Source organism: Diabrotica virgifera, chromosome 2, assembly GCF_917563875.1.
Source record: "Diabrotica virgifera virgifera chromosome 2, PGI_DIABVI_V3a".
In the NCBI taxonomy this organism is placed as follows: Eukaryota; Metazoa; Arthropoda; class Insecta; order Coleoptera; family Chrysomelidae; genus Diabrotica; species Diabrotica virgifera.
In genome coordinates this window covers 281505172-281524565 of record NC_065444.1, presented here as the reverse complement: position 1 = coordinate 281524565, position 19394 = coordinate 281505172, and the positions used below count along the sequence as shown (strand labels likewise).

Here is a 19394-nt window from a genome sequence, read left to right as displayed (position 1 = left end):
GCTGTTAATTATAAAATCTAAATACTTGTACTTGTACGTTCCTTTGATTTGTTTACCTTCGTATATTTTCATTTTATCCTCTTTACATTCCTGCTCCAGTTTTCTCATAATAAATCTGAGGTTATCTTCGTCTTGTACGATCAGTCTTTGGTCGTCAAAAAAACTAAGGGTATATAGGTATTTGTTACTTACATGGTTGCAGGGTTTTTTCCAGCAATATTTTGAACCGGGTAGGGGATGTGAATGTACACATGTACAGCATCCCTGTAGCAGTCACTGTAGATGTTTTGATAGACACTTTGTTATTCTTGTATAGTGCTTTTACTGCTCTTACTAATACAGTCAAACCCGCTTATTAGAATCCCTATTATAGGAATATCCCACTTTAAGGAACAGAAAGTTGAAGTTCCAAAACGTTTCCACTAGCCACCAATGATCGGTTATTAGAATATCACGGTTATAGGAATACTTTTGGTTGGCACGAAGGCTATTCCAATAAGCGGGTCTGACTGTATTAGTGGAACTTTGATGTTTTCCATTGCTTCCCATAGCTTGGTTCTAGGTATCGAGTCAAAGGCCTTTTTAAGTTCTAACAAAGCCAGATGAACGGATCTATTTTTGGTCATTATTTTTTCTATTAGTTGTTCGACCGTGTAATAATGATCTAAACATGCTTTTTTTGCTATAAAACCTGTCTAGTCTTCCCCAATTTTATTCTTTATATCCATTTTTAATTTTTCCTCTAAAGTCTTTCCATACTTTATTGTCAGTAGAATCCTGTTACTATTTAATATACACATAATTTTGAGTCGTAGAGAAAGCAGAAGATATTTTTATAACAAAAATGTACTTAACGTAAATATAGATTGACGTGTAATGACTCTTTATAGATGGTCATTTAGATATTAGCAACAATAGGAGTAATACTTAAGACTCACTTGGTATGTAATTACTCTTTAGAAGTCCCTTTCGATATTTTAATTTGGTTAGAATAATGATCTATTATTATGAAGTTTATTTGAAATGCACATGGCTCATTTTATGTCGATTGATTTGCCACATTTCGTCTCGTTTCGAGCTTTGATTGAACTTTTACAAAAGCTAATTTATATGTCAACCTCAATTAATTATTTAGCAAAGAAACCGCTATTCATTAGTTGATGAAAGACACATCTCGTTCTCATTGAAAGCATTTACTTAGTGTTAGCTTCCAACTCACTGCCGACGTGCCGACTGACATCCTGTTTATTATATCCGTTGCGAGGAGGCTCTTTTAGGAAACACCGAAACTTTAGCTGATAGGAAAAAATACAAAGAAGCTGAAGGACTTGTCCTTTATCGAAGGTAATATAGTGATGAGCGCGCTAATAACCGGCAAAGTAACTCAAAACATGGAAAATATAATATATTGTAATAGTCCACTGAAATATTCTCAACTGCTCAAAATAGGCAGAGAAGACGAAAACCTTTTGAAAATATGTTTTCGACCCTCAGAAATCCGAATCTCAAATTAGTTTTGCGAGGAAATGCCGGAAAATCCGGAAAAATCGTATAATAGAGATTTTTCGCAATTTTCTCGATAACTACAATAGCTAGCGGAAAAATAATTAAACCATCGTGTTTATTGGACAATTTTACAGAAAAATAGATGTTTTTTGAGAAATCGTCGGGAAATCCGGAAAAATCGTAAATTAAAGATTTTTCGCAATTTTCTCAAAACTTACAATAGTTAGAGAAAATTACAAAAATTACAAATAACTTTATCTACTCTATCTCATATTATGTATAAATTTTTAGTTTGTGAAAACTGTCATTATAGATAGCAGTGCGTGAAGGATTTAAAGTGTGCGTGAAGTAACAATGTATTTTAAATGGGATTTACTTTTTGGCACTGTTTTTTGGCACACTTTCATATAATCAAATATCCTTAACTTTCGGCTTGTCATGGTAATGACCTGTGAGCAATAAATTACAACAAAAGTTTTGACAGTCTTGTGGTTTGAAAGAAGTTAGAATTTTTAAATGTCAATGTTCTAAAAATTGTAGAATAGAAATGAATTCCAGTGACGAAGAGTTACAGTGTTTTTTATTTGTTTATCGTAGATAAAATATTGTATAAAACTGTTCTGGAGAAAATTTTGAGGATGTTCTGGAGAGAAAATGGCAAATCTAACCCCGCCATTTCAAATAACGGAAAAACACACTAGTGCGGCCGATATGTGGAACAATTGCACATTTAATAATACAAGCATATAATTTGGAACACATATACTACACAGATAAAGGTTCAAATTTAGATATGAGGCCATCTTAGATTTTGCTTTTTACAAAAATGGCGGGCATTCAAGATGGCGACTATACATATGTGTTTAATAGTACCATAACTCTTGAACGAAAAGTCTGATTTCAACTAAATTTGGTATATAGGTTCTTTTTTGATTTACAAGATGGATGTGGTGAACCAGAAGAATCGGTTTACCAGAAGTTGTGTTTTTACTGGTTGTTTATGTAAAAATATGTTTTTTTTTCAATTTTTTCCCTCTGTATATATTAATTTTTCAAAAAGGTAATACCGCAATTGAAAAGAGCGTAAAAATATTTTGTAGAAAATATCTTGAACTTTTTAGTTATGTTAATTACCATTTAATAAATGCATAACGTATCTTCACATGTACCTAAGGGTGGCAGATTCGTGCAAATATTATAAGAATTATTGTGAATTTAATGGTAGAATCATATAATTTGGACCACATATACTAAACATATCAAGGTTCAAATTTATATATAAGGCCATCTCAGATTTTACCTTTTACAAAAATGACGGGCATTCAAAATGGCGACTATACATATGTGACTAATAGCACGATAACTTTTGAACGAAAAGTCTGATTTCAACCAAATTTGGAATATAGATTCTTCTTTTGATGTGTAAGACCAAGGTCTTGAACCGAAAGAATCGATTTACCAGAAGTTGTGTTTTTCGTAATTTTTATGTAAAAACATGTTGTTTTTTACCAATTCTTTCACCCTGTATATATTAATTTTTCAAAAAAGTAATACCGGCGTTGAAAAGAGCGTAAAAATATTTTTTAGCAAATATTTTGAACTGTTTAGTTATGTTAATTACCAATTAATGAATGCATAACGTATCTTCACATGTACCTATGAACCTATGTGCGGCAGATTCGTGCAAATAATATAAGAATTATTGTGCACTTAATGCTAAAAGCATATAATTTGGACCACACACACTACACATATAAAGATTAAAATTTAGATATGAGGCCATCTCGGATTTTGTCTTCTACAAAAATGGCGGGCATTCAAAATGAATCTGCCGCACGTAGCTACATGTGAAGATACGTTATGCATTTATTAAAAGGTAATTAACATAACTAAAAAGTTCAAAATCTTTCCTAACAAATATTTTTACACTCTTTTCAATGGCGGTATTACCTTTTTGAAAAATTAATATATACAGGGTGGAAGAATTGAAAAAAAAAACAACATATTTTTACATAAAAAACAGTAAAAACACAACTTCTGGTAAACCGATTCTTCCGGTTCAAACCTAAATCTTATTCATCAAAAAAAAAGAACCTTGGTGCCAAATTTGGCTGAAATCGGACTTCTCGTTCAAAAGTTATCGTGCTATTAGTCACATATCTACAGCCGCCATTTTGAATGCTCGCCATTTTTGTAAAAGGCAAAATCTGAGATGGTCTCATATCTAAATTTGAACTTTTGTATGTGTAGTATAAGTTATATGTGGTCCAAATTATATGCTTCTACCATTAAATGCACAATAATTCTTATAATATTTACAAGGTGAAAAAATTGAAAATAAATTATTTACATAATATAAAATAGTTTTACATAAGAAACCAGATAAAACAAAACTTCTGGTAAACCGATTCTTCCAGTTTACGATATCGATCTTGTAAATCACAAAAAGAACCTATGTAGCAAATTTCGTTGAGATCGGACTTTTCATTCAAAAGATATCGTGCTATTAGTCACATATGTATAGTCGACCATTTTGAATGACCGCCGTTTTTGTAAAAAGAAAAATCTGAGATGGCCTCACATCTAAATTTGTACCTTTATATGTGCAGTATATGTGGACCAAATTATAATATGCTTGTATCGTTAAATGTGCAATTCTTATAATATTTGCACGAATCTGCCGAACTACACGAAAAATAATTATCTAGAAGTTTGCCAAAAATTACCTGCTTAATCTAACCTAAAATTTTGCAAAAAACACATTTATTTGATAGGAGACCCCTGAGGCCACATGAGGAGCTAAAAATTCGACTATAAAATAGCCAAATAAATAATAGAGAGGGGTTTCTAAATATCCAATTTAGAGTTATAAGAATCCAAGAGTATAGCTTTTATTATCTTATCTCACTATATCTTATAATATATCATTTGTACTTATAGGTAATATATACTTTTTTACTCATCTAGCTGGTTTGATATACTGTTGAGACTGTGGCTTAAATGTCAAAAGTAATCACACTTCCAAGTCATAGCGACATATCTACAAGCAAGAATTTTATCCATGGAAGTGGTAGCTATAGTGTGAAATAAACGGTAGTAAGTAATAAAAATCACATTTAGTGGAGTCACTGAAGGTTTTCACCTCCGATTTCGTTGAACCTTCATGGATTTTAATGAAAATTGGTGAGTAGTTAGAAGATACTTCAAGGAACAAAGGTGACATGATGTTAACTTGCGCTTTTACCCCGGGGGTGGTTGCCACGCCTTCTCGGGGGGTGAAATTTTTTTATTAAAAATAATACCAGAAATCGATAGAGGGGCAACTTCTAAGCAAAATTTGTTATATAAAGTTATTAGCATAAATCAATACTTTTTGAGTTATTAAATATCAAAGATTTTATTTTGTCTTAAAAAAATGCATGTTTTAAAGCTGTTTTTCACGTATTACTCAAAAACTATAAGCTTTTGTAAAAAAGCTATTATTACGAAAATTAAAGATAATAAAAAATTTAATACACTCCCTACTTAAAGAACTAAACTAATGTTATTTTAAAGTGAGTTATGGGTAATTGAATGTATATTTTTTTCGACGAGTACTCAAATCTAAGTATTCAAGCTTACATAACGGGAAAAAGATGCATTTTATATAATATACTTGTTAAGCACTTGTCAAAGTACTTCGGAATACCTATGAAATGAGCTTCAGTAGAAGTTAATAGCATCAAAATTAAGCAAGTTATGATGAAAATAAGAAAATCCTTTCGATTTTTTTAGGAAAAAGTTAAAAAATAAACATACGCCATTTCCGCAAAAATTAAAATTTGTAGTAATTCTCACAAGAACTTCTTTATGTTATCATAGTTAATTATTTTAACAAATTTGACCGGTTTAGAATGCATATTTTTGAAAAAAAGTATAAATTAAAAAAATCAGAATTTTTAGAATTATCGTACTTTTCATTTTCTTTTGATAATAACTGCAAAAATACTCAATATACGTAAAAAATGATAAACAACTAAATTTTATTTTTTTCTGTAACAAATACTTTACCCATTTTACTATTTTCGTAGAGTAAAAAATAACCGAGATAGAAACGTTTAAAATTTCAATTTTGCTGCGAGAACCATGTTACCGGGGCCATTTAACCTTTTATTTTTAAAAAAGTAAGAGGTATAAATGACTATTTTGACGTTTTTTAATAACTCTTGGAATAAAATTTTAACCAGTTATTAGATAAACTTGCTGCTTTAAAATTTAACCGAGTTATTTACAAAAAAACAATAACATTTTTTAGAAAATTTTTTAAAATATACATTTTGAAACATTTTTGGTGCATAAACTTTAATGCTATCAACTTGTTCGAGCACTTATTTGATAGATATTTCAGTGAGCTTTGACAAATGTTTAATAAGTTTATGTTATAAAATGCATCATTTTCCCGGTATTTAAGCTTGAATACTTAGATTTGGGTACTCGACGAAAGAAATATACATTAAATTACCTATAACTCACATTCAGTTAACATTGAAAGGTTTTTCTAGTAAGGAATTTATTTGATTTTTTATTAGCCTCAATTTTGATAATAATAACTTTTTTGTAAAAACTTACAGTTTTTGAGTTATTTATGAAAAATCGGTTCAAAACATGCATTTTTCTCACGAAAAATTAAATTTTTGATCTTTAATAACTCAAAAAGTTTTGATTTATTTTAATAACTTTATATAACAAATTTTGCTTATAATTTGTCGCTCTATCGAATTGTGGGGTTATTTTTTATAAAATAATTTTCATCCCCGAGGAGGGGTGGCATCCACCCCCAGGGTAAAAGCGCAAGTTGGCACCATGTCACCTTTGTTCCTTGAGATATCCTCTAACCACTCACCAATTTTCGTGCAAATCGATGGAGGTTCAACGAAATCGGAGGTAATAGCTCATATTCACCTTCAGTGACTGCACTAATTGTGAAATGATTGGAATGCTCTGGTGAAAAATGTCTCTTTTGCATTTATGCCGGTTTGATTTCACAGCGGCGGTATGCTATATCTTAAAATATTAAAAAATTCTTTTAAGCTTTTTCCTGTCTATCTTTTGTAGAGACCTTTTATTCTGTAAAAAAATAAAAAACCATGAAATCTTTTATAAAAGGTATATCTGTTAAAATCCCTATACAGGGCTACATCATAAAACAAACAGAACTAGTTTTCAATCTGTTGACCGATCATCATCAGTGTTTCCTAAGATGTGTATAACTTGAATCAAACATGCTAACCACCAAAGTAAAAATATTAGGGTAAAAACCCTTTAAAATGAATCCGTCATAGGAACATATATAAAAATGATGTGACTTTACACATGGATGTACAAAATATCCAATGTTTCACGCTCGAGGTATCATTGAGCTAAATTTGACTTGTTCACATCATGGCTGTGTGATGCTTCCACACAGCCATGATAGTACGTTCTTTAAAGGTAAAATATTGCAAAACCTCCAAATTTTAAAGAACCGCTTGGATTGACATGAAATTTGGCATACACATAGATAACAAGTCAAAGAAAAAAATTGATATTGTGCCGATGTGTGCTTTTGCCATAGGGGTGAGTTTCGCCCCCTTTTGGGGGTGAAAAAGTCCGGAAATGGATAAAATGACTAATTCTAAGCAACTTTTGTTCTATAAAGTTTTTTCACCAAGTCAATACTTTTCTAGTTATTTGCGAGTGAAAATGTTAATTTTTCTACAAAATAACCACGTTTTCAGACGGTTTTTCGCAAATAACTCAAAAAGTAGGTATTTGGTCCAAAAAAATTCTCATCAAAAATATAGCACGTAAAAAACTGGAAAACAGGTGTATATATGAGGTGACTATACCCAGTAGAAGCAGAGTTATACCTAATGAAATATAGGTTCATCAAAAAAATTCGTCAAATTTCAAATCGTATATTTTAACGTGCCATAACCAAAAAAACGAAGCACTTCTTTGGGAAAAACTCATTTTAACTTTTTTAAAGTGTTTAAAAATGCTTATTTTTGTTTAAAAAAAAATTTTACCCTAAAAATTAAACAAGTTACGCTCAAAATAAAGTTGGTCCCTTTTTTTGGTAAGAAATCGGGAAAATCACCCCCTAATTAGCATTTCAAATGAACTTAATTGTTACCACTTCACAAGTTTTTTGCTCGCGTATGTATTGATCATAATATGATCTGTAAGTTTCATCGGTTCAAAGTCCTTATTTTTGAAAGAGCTGTAGTTAAAAGGGCTTGAACGAGTCACTTATCAGGAGTGTATGCAAATTTAGAAACACCGAATCTTAACCAATTTTTTCTTACAGAAAAACAAAAAATAGAAAATATTCAGAAAAGTAAAGGCGACATTTTTTATTGTATAAGATTTTTGGTATCACTTATTTTGAATTTTTAAGTTATTTTGAAAAAAAAAAAATCATTTCAAAATTAAAATTTTTAAAAATTTCACTTTAAAAACCACCTTTTTTCAAATATAAGCACTTTGAATCGATGAAACTTACAGATCGTATAAAAACAACATAAGTAAAGTAACTTGTGAAGCGGTAACGATTAATTTCATTTAAATTACTAATTGGGGGGTGATCTTCCTGATTTTTTTTTGCCAAAACAAAAGCGACCAACTATATTTTAAGCGCAACTTGCTTACATTTGATTCTAGAAATTTTTTTTATAAAAACAGAAATAAAGCTTTTTTTAAGCACTTTAAGAAACTTGTAATGTGTTTTCCCCAAGAATGCTTCATTATTTGGATATTTCAAAAGCACACATCGGCGCCATATCACTTTTTTTCTTTGACATGTTAGCTATGCCTATGCCAAATTTCATGTCAATCCAAGTGCAGTAAAACCTCGATATAACGGACCTCTATTTAACGTACTTTGGATACAACCGACAAAAAAAAATCAGTCAAATATGAGAAAAAAACGTGTCTGTATTTCCCAAAACGTCCCCAAAAATTTCAATAAAATTTTTATTGTAGCGTAATGCGGACACATTTAGAATTATAAAAAAACAGCAAACTTCAAAAGTGCGTACAAAACTTAAAAAAAAGTTTTTTTATTTATTTTAAACCTACTTCTATACAACGGACTTTCGGCTATAACGGACACCCGGTCCCCCCAATTAGTCCGGTGTAACGAGGTTTTACTGTGGTTCTTTAAAATTAACAGCAAAAACCGTGAAAGAATGTGCTATGATGTGAACAAGTCAAATTTAGCTCAATGGTACCTCGAGCGTGAAACATTGGATATTTTGTACATCAATGTGTATAGTCAAAATATTTTTATATGTTCCTATGACGGATTAATCTTAAATGGTTTTTACCCTAATATTTTTATTTTGGTGGTTAGCATGTTTGATTCAAGTTATACACATTTTAGGAAACACTGATGATGATCGGTCAACCGATTGAAAACTAGTTCCGTTTGTTTTATGATGTAGACCTGTATAAGGATTTTAACAAATATACCTTTTATAAAGGATTTCATGGTTTTTTGTAATAAATGGTATACAGCCAACTACAGGAAATTTTTTTCCTCGTGGATTTTTTTATTAAGTACTTACTAAGTATGAAGATCTCTCGTAGATATTTTAGGCAAGATTTAGTAATAATTCTCCTTTAGTAGGACTCCTACACATCGATACCATTTCGATATACAATAAGCATATTCTTGACATAAAATGAGACATTTAAGCTGCTTACATATGTACATACAATCTAAAATAATACTCCTCGCTTAATCACCGATATATTGCCGATTCACTGAACACCCACACGACTAAATATAATAAGAGACCCCTCAAAATAAACTGGTACATTTAGTCCATTGATTTTACTTCCTCATTATAATTAATTATTATACGAGACCTCCTTGAATTCCTTTTAATAAATATATTAAATTCCTTCGTCAAAATTACCGCTATAATGAAAATTTTCGCATGAGATGCAATAAAGAAAATAAGTAGCAACCAACTAGGTCATAAAATTAAATAAGCTTTATTATAATCTAACCAAATTTATAAGGTAATTTGTAAACAATTTTGCTAACAAAGCTGCCTATAGTCTTTTTACTACAAAAGCAAGATTACGTATAGTCCGTCCGCTATAACTTTTCCCATGCGGTACGATTCATTTTCAATCAAATTAAGTCAAAACATAAAGTGAAACGAACGTCGATGTGTATATACATTTTGTATACTGTATACTATATATTAGTATATATATATACACATCGGCGTACGTTTCACTTTATGTTTTGACTTAATTTGATTGAAAATGAATCGTACCGCATGGGAAAAGTTATAGCGGACGGACTATATGTCAAAATTTCTGATGTAAGAGCACTGTCAAAACATTAGAATGTGACTTTTCACATGGCCAAGTTTATGTCATTACTTTATCAGAGTTTTTTTGTTTACTATAAAATAGTTATTTATGAAACAGTTTGTGAAGTATGCTTTTTGCGAACGCAAGCGTTTTTTAGAGCACGAGCGACAACGGAGCGAGTGCTATACATCGCGTAAGTTCGCAAAAGTACTTCACGCATAGTTTCATACAATATTTTATCTACGATAAACAAATAAAAAAACTGTAACTCTTCGTCACTGGAATTCATTTCTATTCTACAATTTTTAGAACTTTGACATTTAAAAATCCTAACTACTTTCAAACCACAAAACTGTACATATGGTGCAGAAACTTTAACAATAACCAAGAAAGTAAGAAATAAAATTTGTGTTACCCAAAGAGCCATGGAACGCTAAATGTTAGGCATTTCTCGTAGAGATCGAATTACGAACAGAGAGATAAGACGGAGAACAGGAGTGACAGATGACATAGAAAGAATTATGACCCTAAAGTGGAATTGGGATGGACACATAGCTAGAATGTCGGATAACACATGGACACGACACAGCGAATAATACACTGGAGACCAAGACAAGAAGCATAACAAACCAACTGGAGAGCAAGACAAAACAGAAATCTATGGAAAATACTGAGGGAGACCTATATCCAGCAGTGGATAGATCCGGGTTAAATGATGATGATGATGAAATTGATGTGTCGTGGAATGCATAATGTAGATTCCCCACGTCTATCCATTTATCATTCGTTTGCTTTGTACATTGTAGAAAGCTCGGATTTAGGTGGTAACCAGAATTTTTGCTCTTTTAATTTCATTTTGCTTTTACTTCTGTTAATTTGTAACTTTACAAACGTCACATCTTTGATATTTTATTTTCTTTATTTTCTTTAATATAGGTATATGGGTGGAACAAGAGTTGGGCAAGCGTGGAAGGTAATAAAGTCTCTCCATAGGGAAGGAAAGGAAAAATCCAATATAAAGTTAATAGATCTTAAACAGTGGAAACTACTGACAGAAGATAGATGTAAATTTCAAGAGATCGAAATGGAAGAATTAGCCGAACATACCCAAATAGTTGAGATAACAACCGGAGAGTTAAGCGAAGCCCTCAAAAGATCTACAAACGGTAAAGCAGCAGGATCTGGAGACATCCCAATTGAGTTGGTAAAGTACGGACCAAACATATTACATGAGATGTTGGTTCAACTATTTAATAAATGCTTAAAAGGACAAAATATCCCTGATGATTGGAATGTTGGATACATCAGCTCAGTATTCAAGAAAGGGGATAAACGCATATGCTCTAATTATAGATGAATAACTGTTACCAGCTCAGTAGGGAGGTTGTACGGTCGAATAATAAAGAAAAGAATAGAATCAGAATACGAAGACATGGTAGAACAAAGTGGATTTCGTGCAGGAAGATCGTGCACTGATAATATATTCGTTCTGCAGCAGGTAATAGAAAAACGGAAGGCAAGGAATCTATCTACCCACCTATTGTTTGTAGATTTGGAGAAGGCATACGATACGGTACCTTTGAAAAAACTGTTTCAAACATTGACGAAGGTAGGTATCAGTAGAGAGTATGTGGATGCTATCGCAAATATATACAAAAATGCAAGAAGTGTCGTTAAAAAAGGAAACTTTATATCTGAATCATTCCCTATATCAAAGGGGCTTAAACAAGGATGTTGTCTGTCTCCGACTTTATTTAAAATATATATTCAATCATCGCTAGAGCAGTGGACGAAACAAGTATTTGGAATGGGAATAGACATAGGCAGTGGTAAATGTCTAACAATTTTGTTTTTTGCAGATGATCAGGTAGTCGTAGCGAATGATGAGGAAGACATGGACTACATGTTTAGAAAACTAAAGAAAGAATATGAAAAATGGGGCGTCAATATGAATATGTCAAAGACAGAGTATCTTATAATAGGGGATGATGAAGAAGATCCAGAGTTAGAAATTAGAACCACGAAAAGATGTAATGAATATAAATACCTCGGATCTATAATATCTAAAGGAGGCACTACCAAAAGAGACATCGAAAAGAGAACGCAGCAGGACAAAAAAGCGGTAAACATTCTGAGCTCTCTACTGTGGTCTAAAGATATAAGGCAAGAAACGAAATTGACAATTTATCGTACCTTGGTAGAGCCTATTATGACTTATGGGGCAGAAGTTTGGCAGATGACAAAAAAAGATAGGAAAAGAATATAAGTAGTAGAAATGGATTATCTAAGGAGAGCGTGTGGTATATCTAAAAAAGATCACATCAGGAATGAAGATATTAGAAGGAGGACACATACTGTATATTCCAGTGTAGCTAAAATTGAAACTAGACAACTAGTGTGGTATGGTCACGTGAAACGAATGAATGAAGATAGATGGCCAAAGAAAGCTTTAAATTACATACCACACCAAAGAAGAAGAAGGGGAAGACCTTCAGTTGCCTGGGAAGAAAATGTACAGCACATCATGAAAAATAGAGCCATCAAAGAAGACGAATGGATGGACAGAAAACGATGGCGGTCGAAATGCGAGAAGCGGCAGAGGCTGTAGGAACCTCGCTGATAGAGAGATTTTATTTAATATTTCTTTAGTAATTATCTTCTATTCGTTTTAACTTGCATTTTCGTTAAAAATTTGTTTGGCGCCCTCTTTTATTATCCTCTATTTCCTATCTCTATATTCATCTAAAATCTAAATCATCATACGGAACGTACTTAATTTCTTACTCTGTAGATATCTGTCTTTCAATACGGAACATACTTTGCGCTGTCATGTCAATGAGAGTGACAATAATTAGTAATGGAGGAGCAAAGTTCTAGACCTCCAAACGATAAAAGTTTTAACCCTTATGTTATAATATTGCCTTACCTGTAGGGACTGTCTGACCCTATAAGAAGATGTTCCTACTAATATATATTTAGAAAAATTGAGGCTTTAGCATAGGTATATATTTGGAAATGTTCGATTGCCCAGAGCAAGACAAGAGTATTTCCCTAGTGTAAGCTGGGCGAATTATCCCGAGGGATAAAACCCAATAAAGGAAGAAGAAGATGAAGAAGAATCTATTTAAAAAGATGAGCCCATAAAGCCCCATCTATTTCATCAGACCATATTATCTTGGGGTAAAAATACATATTATCATAATATTTTAATTACCTTCCTACATCTAGCCTGTTTCTAATATTTTTTATATCTAACCTAACCTCCCATCTAAAAGCATGGTTTATGATATTTTAGTTGTAAATATATCTTTTTAATTTACATATATGCACGTTTAGTAATCAAATTTTACCTAAGTAATATTTAATCTTAATTCCATTTAATTTATTCTTGTCATCTGCTACTATTTTTGATTATTTCTTAAAAGAATAGCAGACGTGGCAAATTTTGGTTTAACTTCTTGATGATTGATATGTGTTTTACTCTTCTAGTTTTTTGGATAAGATCTACTTTTCTCCTTTCGGGATAATGAAGCCCATCGCCAGCGATGCATCACTACAAGGCTGACAACTGCAACCAAATCGTCTAGACTACAGCACCCAACATCTTCAGCTGCAGGGATCTGAGGCCGAACATCTGCCCAGGTCTATAAGAAGTCTACAGCAGTACCATATGACATCAAGAAGTTACCATCGAACCAAAGCCACAAGCCATGCATAAGTCTAATCCAGAAATTGTTAGTTTTTGGCAAGAATTTGAATATACAAAGTGAGTTTTATGTATGGAAAATTTTCAATTATCTCGGAAACGGCTTGCACGATTTTTATAGATTTTGGTGAGTACGGGTTTTCTGAGGTGGCCGATATTATAGTGGTAATTCCATTGTTGTCAGATTTTTCGTTTTTCTGGAAATCTAATGAACTTTCTTATTTCAAATAGAACACCCTGTATATTTTTTGCGTTTTGAAGTCCTAAAAAAATACTGACTATTTTTCATGTTATATTCTCTATACCTAAATGCCATAATTTCTGAGTTATTGCTACATTTATTAAAAAAAAAAATTAAACAAATTATAAAAATCATTTTTTTCGGCTCGGGTAGATATTATTTTAGATACTTTGGATCGCTGTGAACAAAAAAGATATTTTGTAATTTTTCTATAAAATTAATCGTTTCTGAGATATAAACAATTTAAAACTGGAAAAAATCGAATAATGACGATTTTCAAGGTTCAAAAATACAAATAAAAATTATTACTTTTGAAACTGCGTAATACCCAAATTCAAGTTTAAGCCTTATTTTACTAGGTATTGATAAATAATTTGAACTTGTTTTATACTAAAATATTTTTTTTAGTTGTTAATGCAGCCCGATCGCCCGTCCTCTTATATGCGCTTTATTAACAAATTAAAAAGCGATGTTTTAGAATAAAACGTACTAAAAACTCTTATAGACAGCTCCTAGAAAAAGGATAGAGCTTGAATTTATGTACTTCGTAATTTCTAAAATTATATTTTTTATTTGTGTTTTTGAACCTTGAGAATCGTCATTATTCGATTTTTTTTAGTTTTAAAGTGTTTATAACTCGGAAACGATTGATTTTATAGAAAAATTACAAAAGATCATTTTTGTTCACAATGATCCAAAGAACCTAAAGTAATATTTACCCGAACCGAAAAAATGGATTTTTATAACTTGTTTAAAATTGTTTTTTAAAATAAATGTAGCAATAACTCCGAAATTATGGCATTTAGATATAGGGAATATAACATGAAAAATAGTCAATATTTCTTTAGGACTTCAAAACGCAAAAAATATACAGGGTGTTCCATTTGAAATAAGAAAGTTCATTAGATTTCCAGAAAAAGGAAAAATCTGACAACAATGTAATTACGACTATAATATCGGCCACCTCAGAAAACCCTTACCCACCAAAATCTATAAAAATCTTACAGGTCGTTTCCGAGATAATTGAGTGTTTACATACATAAAACTCACTCTGTATTTGTTGTTAATGCATTTAATAAGTCATATTTTTATTATATCTTTATGAACAATAAACATGATTAGTTAAAAATACTGTTTTGTTTGCTTCCATTCTAAATTTTCAGAGTTCGTATTCTAAGATGAGGACAAGACGAACACACACCCAGAGACTGAGCTAGCCTGGGGTGAACGATAGCTATCTTGGATGATTGAAGTAATATTTTCGAATATTATTTTAATTAGCTGGGGTAGTCTCTCGACTTTTTTTCGTTTCAAATTAAAACAGGAGTTTTTACTCCAATGTTAAAGTTGTTTAAAGATATGGTACACATAGTCCAGGGTAATAAGGTTTTTTCCATGACACTTGAACAGCCAGGGTACTGAAGCGTTTTTCGACAGGTAATACCTATTCGCGGTGTGCAAGTACTTGGAAAGGGAAACGAGAAACGACCGTGCGCGAGTCGCGGAGAAATATTGCAACTATCTTAAATAATTCATATTGTCAATTGAAATTGTCAAATTGACGTATATTTCATACCTTCTGTCATTGAAGCAGAAACATTATATAGTGCTCCACAATATTGATATGATATGCAATTATTATATAAAGGTAAATTTAATTAATTGTATTTTGCTTGCAGTACTGCATTTTAATAACTAATTTCATTTACTACATACAATTGTTTATGTTTGCATAACATAACCTGCATCTTATTTTTTCTTCTTATTATTTTTTTGGACTATGGCCTTGACAATTATCCAGCAACCAGGACTGATATAATTGGCCAATATAATTAAAAGTGCGAATAAAAGTACAAAGCGTAGAAATAGAGGTCGCTTTGCCGAACTTGCACGGTCCCAATAAGAGCAAATTGTAACTATTTCCTGCGTAGGATCTGGCGACCATTTTTATTTATAAACAATTAATTGTCAAAAAATGGCATTTTTCACTTTTTTTTTTCAAATCAATGAAAAATAGGGAAACATGTTTTTTTTAGTACAAATATCTTCGAGATTATGGAAAAAGCTTTAAAATGACGTATTACAAAGTTTGATATACTAATTTGTTGGTAATATAATTGCGAAAAAAGGTCGGAATTGCAAATAAAATTATTTCCACATTAGCTGTTGTAAAAATTAGTGTACAGCTTTGAAATTTTTGTCAAATAAGGGTTCTTTGGTGCTTAATATGTGATAAAAATTTCAAAGCGATTCATTCAATTGTTTAAATTTTATTCAAATTGTTTATCCCAGAGAGCATTTTTTTGCAATAACATAAGTCAGATGAAAATGACGTTAAAACCATTCCACAGGTGTCAAATGAAAGAGCATTAGCTACGTTTTTATAGCTATATTTTCAACTTGGTTTAAAAAAAGTGAATAAAAAATGCATTTATTAGTAATAAATAATTATGCAAAAGTATCGTAAATCTTTCCTTATAAACTTTTTATTTTGTTATATAAGAAATTATACATATGTATTACCATTTTTTATCAATTATGATATAGATATATTTACTAGGTAGTTGTCCACTTAAAACAGGGTAAAAAAGTTAATTTTTTTGGAAAAAGTTATTCAAAAAGTTTATAAAGAAAAATTTACGATACTTTTGCATAATTATTTATTACTAATAAATGCATGTTTTATTCACTTTTTTAAACCATGTTAAAAACGTAGCTCATGCTCTTTCATTTGACACCTGTGGAATGGTTCTAAGGTCATTTTTTTCTGACTTATGTTATTGCAAAAAAAAAATGTTCTCTGGGATAAACAATTTGAATAAAATTCAAACAACTAAATGAATCGCTTTGAAATTTGTAACACATATTAAGAGGGTTCCAAAGAACCCTCATTTGACAAAAATTTCAAAGCTGTACACAAATTTTTACAACAGTTATTGAGAAAATATTTTTTTTTGCAATTCCGACCGTTTTCGCAATTATATTAACAATAAATGAGTATATCAAACTTTGTAATACGTCATTTTAAAGCTTTTTCTATAATCTCGAAGATATTTGTACTAAAAAATCATAAGTTTCACTGTTTTCCGTTAATTTGAAAAAAGGGGAAAATGCCATTTTTTGACAGTTTGATAATTTGTTCCTATAGGTATTACCTGTCGAAAAAACGCTTCAGTACCCTGGGAGCCTAACAGCCAACTACCGGGAACTATTCCGTTTTAAAAAATAAAAAATATTGGTTTCTTCTTCTGGTGTTATTATTTCGAGCACTTCGAATACATTTTTATTTGTTTTGTGACATACAGGACGACGATCGATAAATAGAGAACAGATATGAGATTTCCAATATCCATTAGAAGTTGCAACACACCATCACAAACAATTCCTCGAGCGATATATTTTTCTAACACGTTATATTTCTCTTCCAGATAACTCCGGCGCTTAACGGGACGTTCGAAGGTCTCGATTACGGCCTTTTGATTCCCGTCAATCCCACTACTCATGAAACAACCGATTACGACCATTCCATGCCGTTGCTGGTGCAACTCGCGTGGAGCACGATTTTTCTCTTTATGATCGTCACTGCGACGTGCGGGAATTGTATCGTCATCTGGATCGTAGTGGGTAAGTTTTTTATCGTTTATTTCTTTATTTCGGCAAGGAACAACAAGTACCGAAGTTGAGATTAACGAGACTATACGGAACGGTTTTTATTGGCACTACGGTTGGTTTAATATATCCTTAAATCCCAGAGATCTAATATTAGATATAAATATGAAAAATGTTGTGAAAATAGTTTGCTGTAAAAATGGTGTAACATGCTCAATTTGTCTGTCAATTTAATTTCAAATTTCTTAAAAATATTTCCAATATTCTGAATTTATTTTTACAACAATTTATAACAGCAGTATACACTCGTCATTCTGTCGATATAAATTCAAATTCTTTTGTTACTTCAGTTTAATTCTGTGTTTCAATTCATGCGTTGTAAGTATAGCTTTGTAATTTTTTTTGGTTGTGATAATGAGTGGTGGTTTTTCTCTTATAGGAAAAACTCCAATTAGGTCGGGGCGAATGCCTATACAGGGTGTTTCATTAATACTTGTCCATAGCGTAACTGGAGAAACCTTAGCAGAAAATACGAAGTTAACCCAAAACACTTAAATAAAATATTCTTCCTTACCAAGATACAGAGTGTTTTATTACAAATGTTCTAAAATGATTTTAGGCCATTGTTTTAACACCTTCCAATATTTTTTGTTCAAACTTGACACACAGTTTACACATGTTAGGATACTTTAACTAGTGTTAAAAGATAGTTTTCCGCTGTTAGCAGAGGCGTGCCGTACGGATATATACTTCATTTTCGCCCAGTTTTCCCCCTCACAACCTACGCCACTGCCGTAATATTCATTTCAGTATGTAATGTAATGTATAGTAATTTTATTTATCATGGAATCAGATTCCAGTTATAAATCCCAATTGGCTTACTGAGAAGGAACTCCAAGTATTCGCTGATGCCGAATAAGGTTTATAACAAACAACTGCGCCGGGATCAAAGGTTTTAATCCTATTAAAATTCACCCATTTGGGCTTGAACCTACTTCCCGTGTATCCCGCCGTACGAGAGTCGAAGCGATTTCAAACTGCACTACCTTCGCGTATACGTCATGTGGGAATATACACAAACTGAACAACTTTTTGACATTCTGTTTATATGAATTTTTATTAGTTTGATTTTTGTCGAATTAAAATACAACAATATATACGCTGTGAGCTCGTACGTAGAGGGGATATTTACAAATTCGCGAGCGCCAATAGTGGCAAGTCTGTAAACGTTTACCGGAAATTTGACATAAATGTCAAAGTGATTAATTTAAAATTAAAATTAAAAACGTTAATTATAAAAAATATTAGTTGGTCAAAGCTGTGGTATAGTATTTTTACTACAAAAACGTTATTACGTAGGTCAAAATTTTTGACGTAAGAGAACTGTCAAAACATTAGAATGTGACTGTTCATTATTGCTATGTTTATTATAAACACGGCAATAATGAAAAGTCACATTCTAATGTTTTGACAGTTCTCTTACGTCAAAAATTTTGACCTACGTAATAACGTTTTTGTAGTAAAAATACTATATATATTTTTACCTTAAATATACTTACGTTTTAAATACTGAATTTAAGTTTTTTTAATGTTCCGTAATATGTAATTATAAAGTAATATATTAATCTTGGCGCCATCTACACGATAATTGTGAAAGTATCCGAAGTAAGAAATTCATATTTTATCAATAGAACGTCAAAATGATTAGCAAAATCTTAAAAAAATCGATTACAATTTAATTACTTTTTTGCGTTGTAAATATTAAGCGATAACAATTAAATAATAAATTTAAAAAATTACCGGTGAAAGTTGAATTAGTAATCCGCTAAGAGCGCCACCAGCGAAGCTCAGAGCGTATAGAGCAAGAAAACGATACATTAGATGAAAATTTGTAGAAAGTTTGTTCGTAATCAGATTATGTAAATTAAAGCATTGCCTACTAGGGGTATAGAATAGCAAGTACTAGGTAAGTACATTATTTTT

General features: G+C 31.4%; 1 protein-coding gene across 1 annotated transcript in view; it reads left to right on the top strand.

Moving 5' to 3' along the window:
- LOC126879895 (tachykinin-like peptides receptor 86C) overlaps nt 1–19394 on the top strand; it is an 883727-nt gene that overhangs the window by 195179 nt on the left and 669154 nt on the right. The window contains exon 3 of the mRNA XM_050643239.1: nt 17231–17426. Within this exon, the coding sequence (XP_050499196.1) occupies nt 17231–17426 (196 nt within the window). The remainder of the gene's footprint in view (nt 1–17230; nt 17427–19394) is intronic.